Raw genomic sequence first — 20,236 nt, 5'->3', positions numbered from 1 at the left:
GATTTGATTCATTTTGCCATTTGCACAGTAATATTGACTTATTATGTTTCTTATTATTCATTTTCATTCTACTGGATATTTTATGTCACATTAAAACTACAAATTACATATTTTGGTAGTTTTAAATCATGCTAAACTCCATGGGAAATCAGCCTTTTTTTCCCCACTCTTGAATCCAGATGAGGGTTTTCATCTGGTTTCAGTGGGGGAAAGCCACAACTGCACTGTACGTGCCTGTTGACCCCTCACCATTAACTTCTGAGCCCAGTGGTTATTTCATCCAGACTTGAAGGGAAAAGGGAAAGAAGGCTTTCAAAGGGGGTAAATGCTTACCAGACAGATAAAGGACAAAATACCACAGAGGGAAAAACAACAAAATAAAGCCACGTGGGCAAGAGCCCTTACGCACTGCCCAACCACTCCATGTTCACTTGAGGTTCTCCCTTAACCACCAGACAAGGCGTCTTCCCTAGTCCAGATCTCGGAGACGACTTGTTCTTAGCTGTCGTAATTTCCCTGTCAGCTCTGCAGCCTAGTCCTTAGTGGATAAGCCAGCAGATAAAGAGCTCAGCAGAAAAATCAGTCGGCTCACTCGGAGCCCCAGAGACCTCAGAGGAGGTCTATGCACGTACGAGGGATCAGAGGAGAGAGACATCTCTGCAACAGCCTAAAAGACCCATCTGACACATGTGTAGTCATAACACCACCCACCCAAACTCACCCCTTCTCTTTTATAGGGGAATCCTGGCCTCTGAAAGACCAGTGGAAGGTTTACCATCATCTGCTGCCCTTGGGATACCTCTTCCCAGGTGCTGTGGCACAGATCAGAGTTACGGCACACTCCAGCGTGAGGACGGTACCCACACAGGGGACTCGACCTGCAAAGACTGCACTGGGGAGCCGGGACATTGTAATGGAACATACTGAACTGGAGCCCAGTTTCCTGGTTCTAAGAGGCATCTTCCAGGAGCAGGACTTGCACTTTAATGCCCATTTTTGAAATGGGCATTTAGAAGATCACAGTGGCTTCTTATTCTCAGACTTCAGAGATTTGTAAGAATATTCTCAAAAATAAATAGGTCTGAGTGCTTTACCCCCAGCTCCAAACTCACTATGCTGCTTAGGCTGATAGCTGCAGCAAGAAATATTAGCATAAAGCTTCCCAGCTCCGCTTTTTGTCCCCAGAATCTCTGAGCAAGGCTTCACGTTGTTATGTTTCACTTGTTTCTGCCAGATTCAGAAAAGGTCTTTTAGCTTCCTTCTGCCCCCCTCATCCAGTCCTCAGCTGGTGCCAAGGCAAGGAGCTGTCGGGATCCCTGCTCTGCCTCATCAATGCTCTACCAAAGCAGGCAAAAGGGCCTCCATCCCCTCATCCCAGGCTTTACACCAGCGGTGCGTAGTGAGTGCATCAGGCTCAGTTAAAGCACCTACCAGGTAGTTCCTTTCTTCCTACCCGTTTTCTGACTAGAGGGTTTTAGTTCTCCTCTCTTTTGTCTATCTTCTCGCAAAGTGAAGCAAAAATGACAGTTCACTCACCTGAGCTATCAAGTCTCCATTTTCAGCATGGACCAGGATAACAGCCCCAAGACTTTTTAGAAAGGTAAAGGCTTCATAAAGCTGCAGGTAGTACAAAGAAGGAAATACTGCTGAATAAGGAAATCACATTACTTTACAGTCAGACCTCTCTGTTCACCTCAGCGTTGCACCTTCTATGCTGGTAATTATCCAGGTGAATAGCAAATTATCTCCCTTTTCCACTCTCCACTTTCTACAAAGAGCCTGAGCTTCACTGCTCGGTGTTGACTTATCCGCCAGCCAGCCCCAGGATGAGCTTCTGTCCTTCTGCACCAAGACAGGGTCAAAAGTCCCGAGCAGGGTTGCATCCCGCTCAGGCACAGTGCTTCCCCCAGCCCCTGGTACTGCAGGGCTACCTCTGCAAGCCCTTCCACCCAGGACTAAGTTTCATGAGTGACTAGTCTCTTCTCCATAGTTTTAGCACATGTAAAATGGAATTATTCCCATGGACGACAGACAATTTTAGTACAGCTAGAACACGTCTTTTCTGAAGTGCATGCATTTTGCACCATCTCCTTAGAGCAGATAGTGTCAAGCTTCTGCCGACATCTTTAATTCTGCAGTTAAAAGTGGCAATATTTTCTCTAGAGCATCCTTTCTTTTATTGCTTTCTAAGATTCAAAACCCATCTGTACAGAAGGGAAAAAGTGGATCCAGTTTCTTTTACTGAGAATTTCTGAGCACAGATCTACTGTAATTCAGTTCCCTTTCCAAAAGGTATTCAGCTGATGCGTTCCCTGTTTAAACCAGACTTCAGTAGCACAGGAGCCCAGTTTTCAGTTTTCAAACACAGATCAAATACTGAAGACGCGGTTTCTCCAGCACCCACTTTTGCACTAAGGCGCTTCAGCTAATATTGAATGGGCTGGAATACGCAGCTTACAACATGTGCATTTAAACAAGGTAACAGGCATTAGTCTAGCCACGCATTAAACATTTTGATGTATTTCTCTTGGCAATTGCAATGGGGAGTTGAATTTAACAGGCACTGCCTCTCAGAGAATATTTATATATTATTATGTCTAAAATTCCAATTAAAACCACATGTATTGGAGGTGTAACAGCAGTTACTTAAGAGACCAAGAGCTATAGCTCTGGGAATAAGAAAGAAACATTTTCTCAACTGAATAAGCAAATATTATTATTGCTAACAGATGCCACTGTCCATTTACAATGACCTGATACTTATGAATGGGAAAGGCGAAGAGCCTGGAATCTGTAATGAGCCCGGGACAAACACGCTCATTGTTATCTCCAACCCTAATCAGAGAAGGCCACCTCCCCCAAACAACAACTCCATTTAGCTGTTTGCAGCAACCCAGACACCCTTGAAACCTCAAAACTGTCACTGCCTCAAGTGCTTCATCTTTTCTTCCCTCTCTTGACCTAGAGCTCTTGAAAGGTAACAGCAAAACCAAAAAGAGGGTGCAATCCTGAGCAGTGCTGAGCGGTTGCAACACTGTGACACAACAGAAAATTTGCAGAAAGTGAATGTTGTACAGGTGAAGGAACACATGCAGATATTCCACACTGCTTGGCACTAACACTCCAGAGAGAACCCCCTCACTGCACATGTCCCTCAGCGCCACTCAGGTCAGCGTGACATATCTCTGGGATTCAACCTTAGCAACTCCACAAGGGTCGGGAGATCACAGAAGAGAGGACAGATGACAGCAATGAAAAGCATTCAGAGCAAATACCTGGCTGTCGGACATTTGGTAGAGATCTTTGTAGGCCATGTAGACTTGAAAAGAGTTCACACCTGTTCCAAGACAAAATTCAAAGGTGTTGCCATGTAAGTGGATTCTTACATTATATTCAAACAAAAGCTTTAGGAAAAATATGTCATAGAATATGTCTGGACTAGGCTTTTCACCAGTGATTGCCAGAAATAAAGCATGGCTCTGCAGATGCATTACGGCTGCTAGGACCAGAAGCCTGAATCCCCTCCTCTCTGGGGGAAGACGCTGGATTCTGTGCATTGCCTGTGTTCCACCCTGGAGCAAGACAGCCACCACTGCAAATAAGGTTGCTGCAGCCAAATCACAGGCACATGGTGGTGGCTAAAGCAAGAATGTAAAGTTTGTGAACTTTAAAAAAACACTTGTGTAAGGTTCTGTGAATCACTGATTTTCTTTTCAGCTTTCTTTAGTTAATCAGGAAAACATTTCAGCTTGACCTGAAGCTGTGCTTTTTAATAGGTAAACTCCTAGTCAAAGCTTCTCAGCACTTCGGGAAAACTTAAGGACTGTGTATCTGAATTTGCATACGGACTTGCTTTTTCTCGACCCTATTGCCCAAAGCACCCAGTTTAGCTGATGGCAGACACTGGGAAGGAGTGGAAGTAAAGCCTGAAACCAGTTTACAAGGGCAGCTCACCATACCTCTCCTTCCACCTTCCAAAGATGGACGGATATATGTTGGCAGTCATACAAAACCACGAAAGATGACACCTCCAAATTTTGGAAATCAGTAAGATATGCTAGTGTTGAGTGTCAGTTGTGAAGAACCAGCCGTATTCAAACCCCTGCAAGTTTTGCTATTTATTTCAAAGATCTGATTATTTACACAGCTTTGTATTCTAACAGAATGGGAATTCCAAACATCTTCTGTTCACATTTTCTGTACGTATGAATTCATACGAGATAATAAATTTGTCTTACTCTTTAGTCTACTACTGACAACATCCCCTGTTTGGTACAGTGACTGATCTCAGGTTTCTAGCTTAAAAGAAAAGTAAATTCTAAGCTAAGCCATGTATGATGCATTTCAAAATAGCTATCATGAAAACTGCTTCCTGGGGCAAAAGGAAAAAGAAAGAGATCTGTTCATGTTATTCATGTCGTCTACACAAAATGAATAAGGCTCTCTGATGAAGATACAGCTCCTTCATGACTCTAGAATGAGCAAATATATCCTCAGGCAAAGGATATGGTGGTTCACACACACACACAGAATTTGTTTATTCACAGTTACAAAATTAAATACCCCAGGATACATGCAGGATAAAACCTTGAAATGATCCCTGGCATTATGTCTTCCTGCTAAGTCCGGGCAGCTCAGGGAGAAATACCAAGCGGGAGCTCGCCCCTCCTTGCTGACTGCCATGCTGAGCAAATCCAGCCTGGACCGTGGAGCCTCACCAGCCTGTAAGCCCATCCTTTCTTCCTACTTTCCCCTTTTTCAAGTTCCCAGAACACATGCAGGGCCTTCGCTAACTGTCATCCCCCAGTCTATTCCTCATTACTCAGTATGTCCCCATTTTAAAACCTTTAAGCTTGACTACGTCTTCCCTGGGGCTGATGCCTACAGCTTCATGCCTGTAGCCCTATCTCCCCTCTGAGTGATCCTGGCAGCATCTGCCAACCTGCCTTGGAGGAAAGCTCTGGTTTCTCTTCACAAATCCACCCAGCGTCTCAGATGTCACCTGCACCTGGGAGCCACCTTTCTGCATGGGTGACCATGCACACACGAAGCAATGCGAGGTGTGTCAAGGCTGGTCCAAGCCATGATGCCAACCAGCCTCGGTGATGGTATGGGGCTGAATCCTCTCGTACACATTTCTCTGTAAGCAAAGAGCTGGATTATCTATTGCTTTACCTTATTCACTGGGATCTAACCAAAGGTAATTAATTTAACCACAGTCCTGCAGGAGATAAGGCAGCTTTCGCTGGGTACTGTGGTTGGAAGACATACGCTGACCCAAGCAATATATATTCTCTTCCCTTTGCTTTTCTTGCCTTTGTATCTTATTAGGCCCTTTTCTGATCTTGGTAAAATGACTTTTGAGTTTTGCTCCCATTCACGTTAATGTTCTCCCAAGCCAAGGAGAGCAGAAGGGATCGCAGCAGGGACCCTGCCCTGGAATCCTGAGCCAGCCCCTGAGCGACAGCTCCCACAGTGCAGAAGCAGAGATGCACACCCACACCCTCGGCTACCACGGCAGACACGCGCAAAGTGGAAGGGCATCTCACAGGCTGCATTTACAGCTACCAGGAGAGATGGTTTGAACCATCCTGCCTTGCAAACGGAGTACCTTTACAAGCTACTAAGACAAATAACACCATTTACGTACACAGGTATCCAAGATTAGACTCTTTGCCTAATGCCTTGGTCTGGTGTCTTGATCTACTCATTGGCAATACGTGGCTTTTCCAAAGCCCTGGCCCACGGCCTATTGACCTTAATGCTCAACATCTGTTACATACCACCTTCTTGCTAATGTCCTGCTTGCTCTCATACCAGACCTACTCAACAAGTTCCTCTCCAAATTTCAGACAGTTACAGGTTTTTTTTGAACAGTGACAAAGTGCAGTAATTAAAGGAAAGAGTGAGGCCTCCGTCAACACGTTTCAGGCTCTTCCTTTGCATATACTAGAGAAGCCCAGTCCCAAATTAGCTGCCAAAATGCTACAAGCCTGAGTCTTTAAAATAACCATTTGGTTCTACAAAATCTCCAGTCCCTTCCAAAGCCTGTGGCTCCTTAAATTAATGTTGTATTGATTTAAAACTGATGAATTTTTTAATTATACCTCATGACAAGGCACCTCAAAGGCAGCTCTGTGAGCTCCCGTTATTCATGGCGAGATTGTACTAGGCACACACAGCACTGGAACGTGATTAGCTGAGCCCTGTTACTCGGCTAATGCATCCACCAGACAATCAGCCGAGAACAAATTCAATCCAGATTCCCAGTTGATGAAAACCAGTGTCACTCCATTGACATCAAGTCTATTTGCACCAGCTGGCTCAAATGTTTCCAATTATGAGCAAATATTATCCATTAATTTGAAAGCCCTTGCCATGCTGAAATATTTCCTATTGTGCTTGTGCTTTCATACTTGCCCTTACCTTTGGTCTCCTAACACAAGAGTCATTCACACTGACTGCCTCAGACACACTCAGCATCCATGAGAACAAAGGTGACCCCCTAATGCCATCGCCAAAGAGGCCACCCAGGGCCCCATCACACATCACAGTTCAGGAACCAATGAACACATTCCTGCTTCCCCGGAAGACTGAAAGGCATGTCAGATTTATATCGAAAATTCACATTTTAATAGTTGGAGAAAACTATTAACCTGACTGTCTGCACCAGGCTTTTAACGCAAGCCCTCAGGCAAATTTGGGAGTGCTGAGCCATCTGTGATCCAGGAGCTCTGGAAAACAGTATCTAACCTTTGAAACAAGGCACCGTATACTTGTCTGAGAGTACAGCCAGCTAATGCACAGCAGCATATCCATGTTAACACTGATAGCAGGGAAACAGCACAGATTTGGCACCATCAGTGTTGACAGATGTCATCACCTTGTAAAAGTCACCTATACTATACAGAAGCATGTAAGACCAGCTGCAGTTTCTCTAAATTATGTGTAATCTTGCTGATTGAAGTGTTTTGTTGCCTAAAATCTGGTGATGCAGCACATGTACTGCTAGCATGCTGCGATACAGGATAAATTCCTCCAGGTGACTGCACCTCCATAGTATCTCAGCAAACAACTGCTCACTCAAAAATAGGATTTTGCTTTGTTTTTCTACTTTGATAGTATATTTCTCTATAAAGAGAATCTTTCAAATCTATGTCTTCACTAGTGCTACACCTTACAAAGGATGCTGCATACATATATTACGTAGACTTCCCAAGGATCGCTCTGATTTACCTATGGTAACTTAACACCATTTCAGAAAATATTTCCTAATTAACATCCATAAATTTTCAAGTAAAATATCAAGTGAAAAATATTTGAAAAAGTATGTTTCTAGAAAGAAAATCTATGCTGTTAAGCAGAATTTTAAGGAACTAGATCTAAACTAGGATTTTCCAAAGGCTAGATTCAATTGCCTCCACATCTGGTGCCACCAAGGTGCCCTCCATATATGAGACTGAGCTGTCATGTATGGAAAAGCATTTAAGACAGGTTTTGTGTGTGCTACTCTGGAGTGGCAGCTGAAGTCCAGGTAGCATCTCACATGATAGTAGACCTGTTAACTGAATTGAATCAAGCCCATAAGTACCTTAAATAGATTCCTAAATAAGTAACCTGTTTTTTCTAAGTCCAGAAACAGAGCACCTCCTAGTAACTTCAGGGAAAGCCACTGGAGACCAAGCACTTGAGAAAATCAGGACATTTTTTTCAGTATTAGGCACCTAACTTTAGCTCTCTTTTTTTCTAATAACCTGAACCTATTTTAAAAATACAGGTATGATTTATGAAAAAATCTAGTCTCAGCAAGTAAATTATCCTAGGCCATTGCTGAGAAATGAGACCTAGCCTGTGATGACAGTTTCTCAGACACGTGCCCTTCATATTTGGGCTTAATTTGAGGCAGCTAAGTGGGCAAATTCCAGTCTAGTTAAAATCTGAACTGCTACCTTTAAACGTCTCATTCTCTCCGTTCATGAAACAGTATCTAAGGTGACTGGGCTGATTCTCTAAACACTGATCTCGGAGTTCTACCTTAAAATTAAACCTGACTATGCAATGTCTGAGCATATATCCACATGTACAAACAAGCATAAAGTGATACATTTGTACCTGACAACATACACATCGTAATTTTCTGTGCCTATATTGGGGTAGACCTACTCCCTCCACCATCCTTGCTGCTGACTAGCACTAATACACAAAGTTATGCTGGTCCATTTTACCCAGCAGCAAGTGAATACAAAAGTTCAATGTAGTGCAGAACCTTGGGCAGCATAACCAGTGCCTGTGCATTTCTGTTCTGGATGATGCACTCATTAACATACTTCAAAACCTCATCTCCACATGATATTTCAGTAAAAACAAAACGTACTACTAATTTTCACCCACTAACCTTTGTCTTGCACCAGTATTTCCAGCTCTTCTCGAATCCCATCGTACCAGCTGGTGATGTCCACATGGAGAGAATAGTCACAACAGGATTTGGTGTCCGCTGCCTCATGCCACTTCTCGAAGGAGGTCAGTAAACTCGATCCAGGTTCTGGAAGCACGTGGTCAACTGAAAAAGAGATTCAGTGTCTGTTACCCAGAGAGCACGCACACTGTTCAGATTTCCTCAGTGCCTGTAAATAGCCTTCCAGCACCTCAGCCAAAACAGCAGCCTTGGAGGCAGCTTGTGTGCTGACTGTAACTTTGGGATGTTAGCCAGGTCCTGCTGTCTCAGGTACAACAGACTTTGTGGACAGTCTACACTAAAGCTGATTCTGGCAACCTGCTTGGTGCAGCATCAATAGACACACAGTGGGAGAGCCAAACATCCCACAGTTGAGGAAACATTTGTTTTTCCCTTTACTGTTTTGTAACAGACCACAAGTTCTGGACTTACCTGTATTTATTTGTCTGATGTGCCCATTTCTATGTATTTCACAGTAAGCATTACTATTATTAACCAGTGCCTTGTAATCACTGAATTGGCCCACTCTGCCCTGTCAATACATCGATGGAGATGCTGAATGTTTTCTCAGCAGCTAGAACTGGGAATACAGCCAAAGGTCTGAACAGAGATGATGTAGAGCACACTCAGCCACACTATATGGCAGATCAAGTGCACTGCAACTATGCATCTTCGCTGTCTCAAGGCTTTCTGCATCTGATGATCATAGAATCAGGATTGTGTAGGTTGGAGAAGACCTTTAAGATCAAGTGCAACTACTGCAAGAGATCGCACCCATCCATCTCCACAGCCACCTACATAAGCACACTCACACTGTCATCGATGCCACAATGTTTACCGACATAAAATAAAGACATGACTACTTACATATCTTTGCAGGGTTATGTCAAAGTAAGTACGGAAACAAAGCAAGACGGGCTTACCAGCGGCATTTGTAAACCTAAGGCCGCACAGGAAGCCTCAACTGAAGAACGGACACTGAAAAAATTATTAACAAAGTAACGAACAGCAGTGCATTTTGTGCTTACTGCCAGAGACCCTTTCAGCTAACACTTGCAGCTGAACATAGGTAATAGGTAACACCCACCTAGCAAAAAAAGCCACATCCCAGTACAGTGGAAGTAAAACCCTACTGGGAAGCTCCACTGCACAAGGAAGCCAAAGCAATTTATGTCACCTGAACAACTGCCTCACAAAGTCTAACCAAGGACCCAGTCACTGCCAGTAGGAAAGATATAAATCTTGTCCTGCCAATCTAGTAGACAGAAGAAGTGTCTTTAACAACCAGAAAAACTTCTCTCTTCCACCAAGATGTTCCTCCAGGACATCTCTGGTAAGGACTTCCTCAATTCCTGGTGCCAAATCCAAGCTCACAAACAAGCATTTGTTATTTCCAAGGCCCCTGAAACACTGCTAAGTAGGAACAGTGTTTCTTTGTCAGATTTCATGTGCCATATACTTACAGCACTAATTACACTGTTTCTCAAAAATCCCAAGGGTAGATATATTATCTCCCAGTGCTTTTTCTGTATTTCCAAGGAAAATGCAAGAGACAATTCCCCACACCACTGTTTCTTTCTGATGGTAGGTTCATTCTTAGGCCAGCTCTGGGTGACAATGATGAATTGGTCTCCGACACAGTGCCCAGAAATGTGAAGATTCATTGCAGGAGATCTCAGAATATCAGTACAGAGCCTCCTGTAGCTATCCCCACCCGTGCTACAACGAGCTTCAGCCCAGGGTGGGAAGAGTTAGTATTGCTAGTACTCACTGATCATGGTGGTGCCCCCTGCTAGCGCTGCTTTTGTGCCTTGATAGAAGTCATCAACAGCAGTCATTCCTTGGTAGGGCTTTTGTAGGTAAGTGTTGACGTCTATTCCCCCAGGAATAACCATGCGCCCGTTAGCCTCTATGGTCTTGACTCCTCCAGGAACAATCAGATTCTCTCCTATTTGCCTAGGCAGCAAGAAAAGCCAGTATTACTTTACTTAAACAAAGAAGCACGGGGGACAGAAGCTATCTGAGGCATGTATGGGAGAGGAGCCTAGGGGCCATACAGAAAAAACTGGGACCCCAAAGGAAAGGTGAAGCTCAAACACCCGCTCTGGCCGCTCTGCCTGGCACTGCCAGCACAAAGCCTCCGCCAGCCTGCCTAGCTGGGCCATGCGCTCGGCTTGCTCGGTGTTGCTTTAGTGGCCAATAAAGAAGCCGTAATACACCAGCATCAAAACCTGGTTATTTCTTTATATGATTCCTATCTCTAAAAAATCACAACTATGTACAGCTAACGTTCTCTTGTGGTGTGTGTGTCCAGTTTTGTATATTAAGTTCTTACATGAGAACAGAAAAACATAGATCGAATATGACAAGGTGGAATTGTAAATACATGGCAGAACCACAAGGCACATCAGAAAGCAGTTACAACTACTTTGTAACCAAGCAATCCAAATTTATCCTTAAAAAGAAATCTAAATATCCTAAGATACAGTAATACATATTTAAGAGACCTTTAATCTACCACGTCACCTATTCTTCATCCTCCTCTTAAAATTGAAAACTTAGTGAAACATCCTGCACAACTATGCACAAAAATGTTAATTAACAGTTGCTTTTTCCATTTAGTACCTCAAAACAGGGTAGGGTTTTTTTCACTATTAAAAATATTAACCTGTCCCCCATGCTGATATCAAGCAAACTCCAGATACTTACAATCAAAATACTTCTAGTGATCATGGACACAACTACGAGTAAATTAACTTTTAACTTTGAAAGCCACAGAACATTTTTATTGTCTACTTCACGTGGTGCCAAACAGAAAAAGGTATGAGTCTGTGTGGAAGCCATGTCACTGCACTGTTACACCGTAATATATTTGGGCTCAGAGGTAACTACAAGGTAGTCTGAAGTTTACTTAGTTTATCTCGTATTACAGACACACAGTCCTTGTCTTTAATTTCCTTTTGTCTGGGATAAAATAACATTTACCCACAGCTAAAAAAATACCCCACATTTCTGAGCTGCTGAATCTGTTTCTCCGATATTAAAATGTAACTCCCACCTACGGAGCAAAACACAGCAACTGATTAACAGCCAATTGCAATAAGCTAGAACCAAAAATGAATTTAACTGTTAATTAAAACCAGTGAAAAAAACAGGGATAATTATTCACATTGGAATTTGGCCAAACCGCCAGAGTTAATAAATAGCCCCAAGAGGTCAAGAATTTGTTTCATATGCTATGCAAAAATGTCACCTCCAGCAGCTTGGCTCCCCGGGTGCTCTGGGTTTTGGCTGGAGGGAAGCACAGCCATCAGGTTAGCAAACGCCCCGCCAGCATCCCAAGCTGGAGTTTCAGCCGCTCAGCTGAACAAATCCAAAAGGGCTTACTCATGAGAGCTGACAATATCACGCCTTGAAGCCGTACAACTCCATGTCTGGCGTCTAATAGTCATCAACACATATAGCGCTGGGAGCATGTCATAGCCTGTTCACAGCTGTGCGGAGCGCTAACGATGCCATGACAAACGGAACTGGTAAGTATGCAAAAGCCAGCAGCAGCCCAGCACATCCAATTGTGCAAACAAGCTGCAAGAAGCTTCTCTGCTGTTAAACTCTCACAAATGCATACCATAAGGCAATCCAACCCATGAGCAGATTAAACACTTGTATAGTTAGGTAGTCCCACATACAGTAATTTTCGTTAGTTGAATCCACTCCCAAGATTCTAATCAGAACAATCCTCAACCGTGGTACAGCATTTGTGTGGCTAAAAAACTGAACTGGGAAAAAAAAAATTGCTGTGACCAAATCTCCTTTAAATATGTCTAAGGTGCAAGTGCACTCCAAGGACTACCACACCTTCTGAAAACAACATTAAAGAAAACCTACAAAAAATATAAAAGCAATTCATCTTTATTTTCTTCCACAATCAGTATCCACCAGTTCCCTATTCAAGAAGACACACAACCTAACGAAGTGAAAGTGCTAAGTATGTGCTCTAGTGTTTTGATGACTCACTGCTCATTTTTTTCAGCGTACGGCTGAGAAACAGCTTATTTGGCACCAGTCGAAGTCATTCGTGCTGAAGTGACATCAGGCCAAATGGCCTTTGTGGATGATGCTGCGCTATTACCTGTCAGGAGCCTGTCTCATCTCTTGCCGTGGCACCAGGATTAAGGCTAGGAGAAGGCTGATTTTCACTGGCATTCACCGTTATTTTTATTCTGACTGACTAGAACACAGAGTAAAAGATAATGTGACAGGATTCCTGAATTACTGACTCGTAATGTGAAGCATATGTTAATAAGAATGGGGCTCTGTTACTTGTGGGTGAAAAAAATACAATAGTGCAGTTAGCTGTATGAATGACTGAGCTGGTTTTCTGATGCATCAGCAACTAGAAAGCTCAGGCTCACAGAAAGGTGATGCTGTCTACCACCTTTCAGTTGAACAAGCTTGTCAGTTCTGTCGTACGCGAGCAGACTAAAGCACAATGGAAAGAGCAGGCTCCAGCTCTTCGTAAGCTTAACCTGAGAAAGCTGAAGACCTCCCCCAGAATTCTGTGGAGTTCTTTCCATTGTCATTAAGCCCAGATCTCTTTTAGGCATCTGAAGCTCCCTCTAACTTGGCTCGTTGCCTGCCCAGCGCTGGAGACCCTGTCCCCAGTCACCCGTCCTGCACCTGTCCTGCTAGTCCCCTCCAGCCCAGAGGGACCCAACCCTTCCCCTTGGCCGTGACGGAGCAGAAGACAGCAAGCACCAGACCATGACCTGCCACCTGGCACAGAGACCAGGGCTCACTCCCTCATATGAGTAACAGAGACAGGATAGATGTAGGCAAAATACAGTATTTACATGCCATGGGAAATTTAAATTACTAAATGTCTAAATTACTATTTAGATACTGGAGAACTGCCTCTCAGCTGTCACCTGAGTGTGCAGGGCTTAAGTTTCAGCTAGGAAAAATCCACATGCACCACTGTTCCCTTGGTACCCAGGGAGCCAGTTTGAGCATTGATAGGTAGGAAAATGCATCTACCATCCTCCAAACTATAGCTAACCTTCAAACACATTCAAGGTTATATCTACATTCCTCTCTGCAGGGATATAACATTAAAAGACCCTATTCATCTCATTAGTCTGCAAGAGAAACCCAACCCTCTATTTTCCAATCAGTTTTCACTGCAGAATAAGAAAATTAACCCAGATCTTCTATATCCTAGCAAAACCAGGACACTATTACCTATTCTGGGCTGAATTGTTTTGTGTCTGCTCCATTCTGTGGAAAGAATTCTATATTATCAGCAGGATCTGCAGCTGGAGAGTTAGGGTATCAACTGAAACATGTATGAGGTTTAAGGTCCTGTTCCAAAGGACCTTGAGCAACATTTAACAATGATGTTAAATATTCAAATAAAATGGGCAGTTCCAGCTGGAGAAACTACAAGAGACCAATCCCTGAAAACAACAGCACTTCCCTACACTGTGGAATTTATCATCCAAACACAGTTAGAACCCAAGCCCATCTGACATCAGGCTGCTCTCACAAATTAGCTGCTTTTTCAGAGCAGGACTTCTTGCGCATTTTAAAGGGAAAAATCCCAGGTCATCTAAATCCAGGAAATCAGGTATGACTTGGGATGTTGAAGAGTAAACTTGCCTCCTTGGGCAAAGATAAAGACATTTTAAAAATTAAGATCTTGCCTGTGTATTTATTACTAATCCTAGCTATCTTCAGCTGAGATACCTTCTGGAGGAATGGATCCACACAGGCATTTCAGAGAGAGTCTATGCACTTAACAAGGGCAGCTGAAAGCCTGGCATTACTAACCTGCCTACCAAGTGTCATTATATTTCTGGAATCAAAGCCAAGAATTCACAGCAGTTTTAGACTCTCAGCATCTAATGCACTTAGTTGTTATATCGGTTCTGAAGCTTGTAAGTGTTACTAGGAAATACGCACCTGAACAAACAGGAAAAACTCAACTAAAATACCTATCAAAGAGAGCACAACTTGGTTGACTGTTGCTACTAAAAAAAAAGATCACGTTGAAAATTTTGTGCCTTCTCCACTTAGGACAACACACTCCTTTTGCCACTTCTGCAAATGCAAATAACACTACAACTGGACAGGCAGAGCAAAGCATAAAAAAGAAAACTGCACAGTCCATGGGTAAAAGTGTTCAGTTTTGGTTTTTTTTATAATAACCTGAATAATCAGTAATATAAGTAGCCACAGATATATAAAGAATTGGACTTTTAATCTGATGATATATTCTTAAGAAAAGGAGCTCCGAATGGTAGCACATTCTAAGTAATTAATTATTTACCAGATAACCATAATGAAATTTCTGTGCATTAAATTGTAGCCTCTGGAGACCAAACTTGTTAGGTCACTAGTGAAAAGGTTTAGCAATCAAGAAAAGGCTTTGATCCTTGTGTACATCGGAGTGCTTGTACACAGTACATAACTTTGCAGAACTAGAGATTAGACTACACAGACATCTCTGCTACTGTTTCCCAGGCTATCAGTAACACATATTTCATGCTTTTCACATAAGAAATACCAGTTCCTCTATTTTATAAGCTGATAAATCAGTAGGATTTCCTTCCCAATTGTGTGAAGATTTAAGATCATGTACTTTTTCTAGGCAAGAAAAGGGACATACGAGCAAGGCATTAACCGTGCTGTAGGAACACAATGTGCTAGTTTCAGCATTAACCAACAGGGCAACTGAGGAGTAGGTCCCCGTTTGCACTGTGTAACACAGGGTAAATTTCTGTGCCATACAACCCTTCAGGCATGGCTGTATTTGCCCTGATTAGGTGTGGGGAAAAAAGCTGAAATGAGCCTTCTGTCATAAATGGACTCAAAAAATATCCATTGTCCCTACGATTACTTCTCATGTTGAGAGAGCCTGCTTGCCTTGACTATCTTGGGAGAAACCAGGATTGAACTGTTTGAAAAGCAAATAGCTTGAACTTACAGTAAAGAAATTTTCTACTTATCTAATCTTAGCAAAGCTAAAATGGCAGAATTTTATAATTAAACACTCCTCTACTACAGCCCCCCACCTAGAGGTAACTGAGATGCTGGCTGCAAGATTTCAGGTCAGCACCATCAAGAAATCACAGTAGTCTCTACTAACACGCATGCAAAAAAAGTTCAATATTTCAAAAAACCAACTTTATAAGTCCATCTTCAAGGTATATGTCTGCATAGAAGGAGTGGTCATCATTGATAATTCTTCCACCTTTAATGAGTAGTCGGTCACTCTGGGGGGAAAAAAAGGAAGAAATGTGGGTTTGTTGAAATAAACAAACATAGTAATGTATTGATGATACCAAACAGGCTTGTATTATATAGAAAGCCATTAATATCACAGCACTTACCCTATATATAAAGGTTTATGCCACAGATTCAGGAGGGTACACAGAGAGTGGAGAGGAAAACCACAGTTCCACTGAGCATTTACTTCTGACTTTTGAACATGAGGCCTCATGGTCATCACAGTCCTTTTTCCTCAAAGCAGAACTTGCTGCATGTGACAACACTTGAAATCCCGCTCCATCCCCTTTTTACCACCACCCTACTGAACAAAGGCCAACAAGGGAAGAGAAACACCCAGAATAAACTGCCCAAGATTGCAATGGCCAAGCTGAGCTCCCCTGCGACTCTCAGCACCCCTGGAAGAGTAACAGAGCTGGAAATGTGAAGGGACAAGGTCAGGAGAAGCTGCTCAGCCCTGAGGAAATTCCTGCCCAGGGAACCTCCTTCAAGCAATGTCAGTTCAGCTGGGTCAACCTGCCCGCTCTACCAAGGTGGCCATGGGACATGGTCCACAGCTTGCACCTCCTGTACTGTGTTACAGACCAACAGCAGAAAATCTAGTTTCTAGTGGGCATGAAGAAGGAATTCTCTAATTTGTGATTCCCACAGGCCAAAGGCTGCTGATTAGCCGGAGCCACTCTATACTGAGAGTCTCCACGCCATACCTTACTCACTCCATGAACAAAGCAGGAGAGCAGCCTCCAAAGGTCAGTTTACCTGAAAAATCATACAGACAGCAGAGAAAGCTACTGCCTCCTGTTATTTTCTACAGTGCCAGAACACAAACATCTTTTTTACTATGAAGAACTGTTCAAATATCAAGTCTGCAGGGCACCATTTACAACAATAATTTCATTTTTCTCTGTTCAAATGGTTATACTCTGTTTTCAAATGTTGCATTTTACAGAAAGCAAATTTTACCACTGCGTATTCCTGAGGACCACTACTTGAACCCTCTCATTGAAGAAGTCATACTGGAAACGTCAGCATCCTACCAGCTACCCCGAGACAGGGAAAGTCTGTACTGCAGTACTATGCTGCTTTGGCTGAGACAGAGTTAATTTTCTTCACAGTAGCTAGTATGGGGCTAGTTTGGATTTGTGCTGAAAAGAACGTTGATAGAACAGAGGTGTTTCAGTTACTGCTGAGCAGTGCTGACAGAGTCAGGGACATTTCTGCTCCTCACGCCACCCCACCAGCGAGTGGGCTGGGGGGCACAGAGAGTTGGGGGGACACACAGGGGACAGCTGGTCCCACCTGACCCAAGGGATATCCCATACCATCGGATGCCATGCTCAGCAGTAAAACAGGGGGAGGTGGGGCAGGGGGGGCTGCTGCTGGGGGACTGGCTGGGCATCGGTTGGTTGGTGGTGAGCAGTTGTTTTAATGTGCATCACTTGTCTTTCTTGGGGTTTATGTCTCTGTGTTCTTTTCCTTTTCATTACTACTATGGTTATTATTATTTCAGTTATTAAACTGTCATAAAACCCACAAGCTTTTTCCTACTCTTCCAATTCTCTCCCTCCATCCCACTGAGAGGGAGGGAGCAGTGGCTGCATCAGGCTTAGTTGCTGTCTGGGGTTAAACCACGACAAGCACGTATTGCTTTTGGAAAGACTTTTGCCAAGTGCCTGTGAAGGCTGGAAAGCTCTAAAGCAGTCAGAGCCTTTGTTTCCCATTCATATATATAAAAAAAGCCATTTATTGTAAATTATTTCCTTGGCTTACCACACAATAACTCAGAATCTCCATTTTGTCCTTGTTGTACACTCCTCACTCCAGACTCAACTCCTGCTTTAATTACGGGATGACTCGTGTATAAACCATGCATGTCCCAAGTTCCCAGTTTAGAAAACAATTAAACAAGTTGATATGTTACTTCATCTCTAAAACCAGGACAACAATACAGGCCTTCTAAAAAAGTATTGGTTAAAAAGTGCTAAGGCAGAGCTAAGGGTGTTAAAACAACCTTTCCTCAATGTAACCTCTCAGTTACATGTTGCATATTTACTTTTAGCTTGTACTTGAACAATTTTGCAGGTTCAAAGCCTCTATAGCAGTCTATATCATTCTAGAAAAGCAAAAAGGGACAGACATTTTAAGTGGAGAAAGAAGGGGGGGGGGGGGGGGGGGAATATATTTTAAACACAATGCATGACCAAAGAGTATGTATGCAGGAGGTCTACCGCTTTTCTTCACATGCTGCAGCAGGGAGGTGACCTTGGCGGGGGGACCAAGGCACAGAACTACAATGAAATATGTCTCCAGGACCTGCCTCAGATGTTGGTACCCTCTCGTTAAAGGATGGAGATGAATGCAAGTCCTCACGTCCGGAATTTGCCAGAGCAGGCTCCCTGTTTCCTCCCAAGCCTCTCTACTGTCATTTGTAATTGCAGGACTTGTGAATCAGCAGCCTGAAGGGTAACAACCTATTTTGCCATGTGCTGGCAGTTGCATCTCCTCACCATGATGCTTTACTACACTGCCTGCTGACCTGCGGAGACCACCATCTTGTGAGCTCTTTTTAAGCTCATTCAATTGCCTTCCTGAACACTCACACTGTCCAATTACAAGAGGCAAGAGCTTATTGATACAGGCAGGGAATGTTACCAGATCACTGCATCTGTCACTGCTAATGAGTCAAAAAAATCTGCATGCTCATCAAGATGTTCGACATTTTTTCTTTTAAAACAGAAGATGCATAATAAATAGAAACAAATGTAACAGGCCAGGAAAATATGACAGACTAAAATAAAGCAGTAGTACAACCCCAGAAAAATAACTGTAGACATAAGGATTTTATATGTTTTTATATAGAAATATATATAAATAAAAGCAGCAAAACTAGGTATTAGAATAATCTGAAACTAAGAAGGATACAAATGCATTTTCAAGAAAGCACTCAATGAAGTGAGTCATCCACTAAATTAAGCCTCACAGTTTATAAAAGATTACTGAATGTTTAGTTACAAAGTCTTGCCTTCTTCAGAATTTTGCAGGGTCTAAGAAATTCTGGTGAAGAAACAAAACTGCACTTTATGGAGATTTTCATTCCTGACATCTTCTCGCTCAGAAAAGAATACAAATGCTTCAAAACTGTTGCAAAAAGCAGCAGGTCCCACAGCTGAGCTGGCCGGTGACTAAGGTTGTCCCCAGCCAGGAATGGGAAGCCAAGGGAGATGAGGCTGCCAAAACCCCACAAGTCTTGGTGCTCCCCAGGTAGCCTGTCAAACTACCGGGGAGGGTGCCGTGGAGCCTTGCCCAGCCTTCATCAGGACCTGATAGATGTGGGAACGTCTCCGACACATTCCAGCAAATCAGCAAATTTAGAAGAAAAAGGGGTTTGTTGGAACTTGTTCCACACAGCTCGAGCTGTCCGTGGGTCTGCAGGACACGTTCCGATCACTGCAAGCCAGGAGCACAAGTGAAGCAGGGCACCCTTACACAGCTGGCACTGATGGGCAGAAGGAACCCAGGTGGGGTTTCAGCACTGTGTGGACACCCCAGCAGCACACTGTGCCCAAGCAAACAGGTGCTACCTCATACACCCTGCTCTGGACCAGGGGTGGTGTGTCCTTAGCCAAAGCAGGGGTACCAAATGCCTGCATGCACCTAACCGCACTGATGCATTTCCATGAATATGCTGGAAAAATTAACACAAACATAACTGACTAGAAGGGAGGTGTGGGTTAACATTAACAAGCGATTTGCTGTATTCTTCATGACATAAACTTCCACGCAAGTCCCTGCTCAGCATGAGTATTCACTCCCTGCCGTAGCTTCAGCGTGGGCTTTAGAGACAGGCACGGCCCTGGTCTGAAGGCAAAGGGACACGGCCATCCTGCACCGCTGCCATGGCCACTGATGTCTGGGGGCTCCTGCCCTGCTTTGGGTCACTGGTACTTGCCGCAGTGACATCTTGGACAGAAATCTGGGCACATGCAGGGTCCATGAAGTAGGTTAGCCTCCTTGGGCACACAGCCTGGCTGTGCATGGTCAGGGGCCATTTATTATTTACCAGCCTGATGTCAGGCAGGCTGCTTGCAGTTTTCTTACCAAGTGCCAAACATCCAGAAAAAATAGGGAACAAAGTACTCTTCTACCTGGACAATGTTCCCGGTCACGCCACAGGCATGCTCTGTGGCACCCTGGGGAAGGCAGGGCTGGGGGTGGGAGGAGTGACCTGAAGCTCATTAATTAATCACACAGCGCTGGCCCATATTTGCCCCTCGCAGCTGTAACACCCTCCAAGCGGGACACTTTCTTTGCCTAGCTCTCAGACGTACCTGCAGCCACCGCGGTGACCTTCGGGTGCTCTCACAGTGCAAAGAACAACGCGCTCATTACTCAGCTTAGGGGGTGACAACAGTGGAAGCCTTTATAGGGTGGCTGCCACCTTTCCACTCAGCTAACAGATGTGTCAGTCACTGGTGCCCTGCCTGCCGAGCTCTA

The 20,236-nt window shown here is 43.7% G+C and overlaps 2 protein-coding genes across 9 annotated transcripts in view; one reads left to right on the top strand and one right to left on the bottom strand.

The window, feature by feature from the left end:
- EVC (EvC ciliary complex subunit 1) overlaps positions 1-1,510 on the top strand; it is an 81,037-nt gene extending 79,527 nt beyond the window's left edge. For 5 of the 7 annotated variants that reach the window (XM_040593846.1, XM_040593842.1, XM_040593825.1 and 2 more), the window contains exon 21: positions 738-1,510. In XM_040593846.1, the coding sequence (XP_040449780.1) occupies positions 738-927 (190 nt within the window). In that variant the 3' untranslated portion in view covers positions 928-1,510. The remainder of the gene's footprint in view (positions 1-737) is intronic. The other 2 variants (XM_040593855.1, XM_040593856.1) reach the window with 1 other exon arrangement.
- CRMP1 (collapsin response mediator protein 1) overlaps positions 1-20,236 on the bottom strand; it is a 52,387-nt gene that overhangs the window by 18,617 nt on the left and 13,534 nt on the right. For both annotated transcript variants that reach the window (XM_040593863.1, XM_040593870.1), the window contains exons 2-6: positions 15,641-15,729; positions 10,227-10,411; positions 8,396-8,560; positions 3,276-3,337; positions 1,537-1,617 (exon numbers count right to left, since the gene is read on the bottom strand). In XM_040593863.1, the coding sequence (XP_040449797.1) occupies positions 1,537-1,617; positions 3,276-3,337; positions 8,396-8,560; positions 10,227-10,411; positions 15,641-15,729 (582 nt within the window). The remainder of the gene's footprint in view (positions 1-1,536; positions 1,618-3,275; positions 3,338-8,395; positions 8,561-10,226; positions 10,412-15,640; positions 15,730-20,236) is intronic.

This window comes from Falco naumanni, chromosome 1 (genome assembly GCF_017639655.2).
Source record: "Falco naumanni isolate bFalNau1 chromosome 1, bFalNau1.pat, whole genome shotgun sequence".
NCBI lineage: Eukaryota > Metazoa > Chordata > Aves > Falconiformes > Falconidae > Falco > Falco naumanni.
Note: the sequence above shows the minus strand (reverse complement) of the source record. Positions and strands in the feature narration are given on the sequence as shown.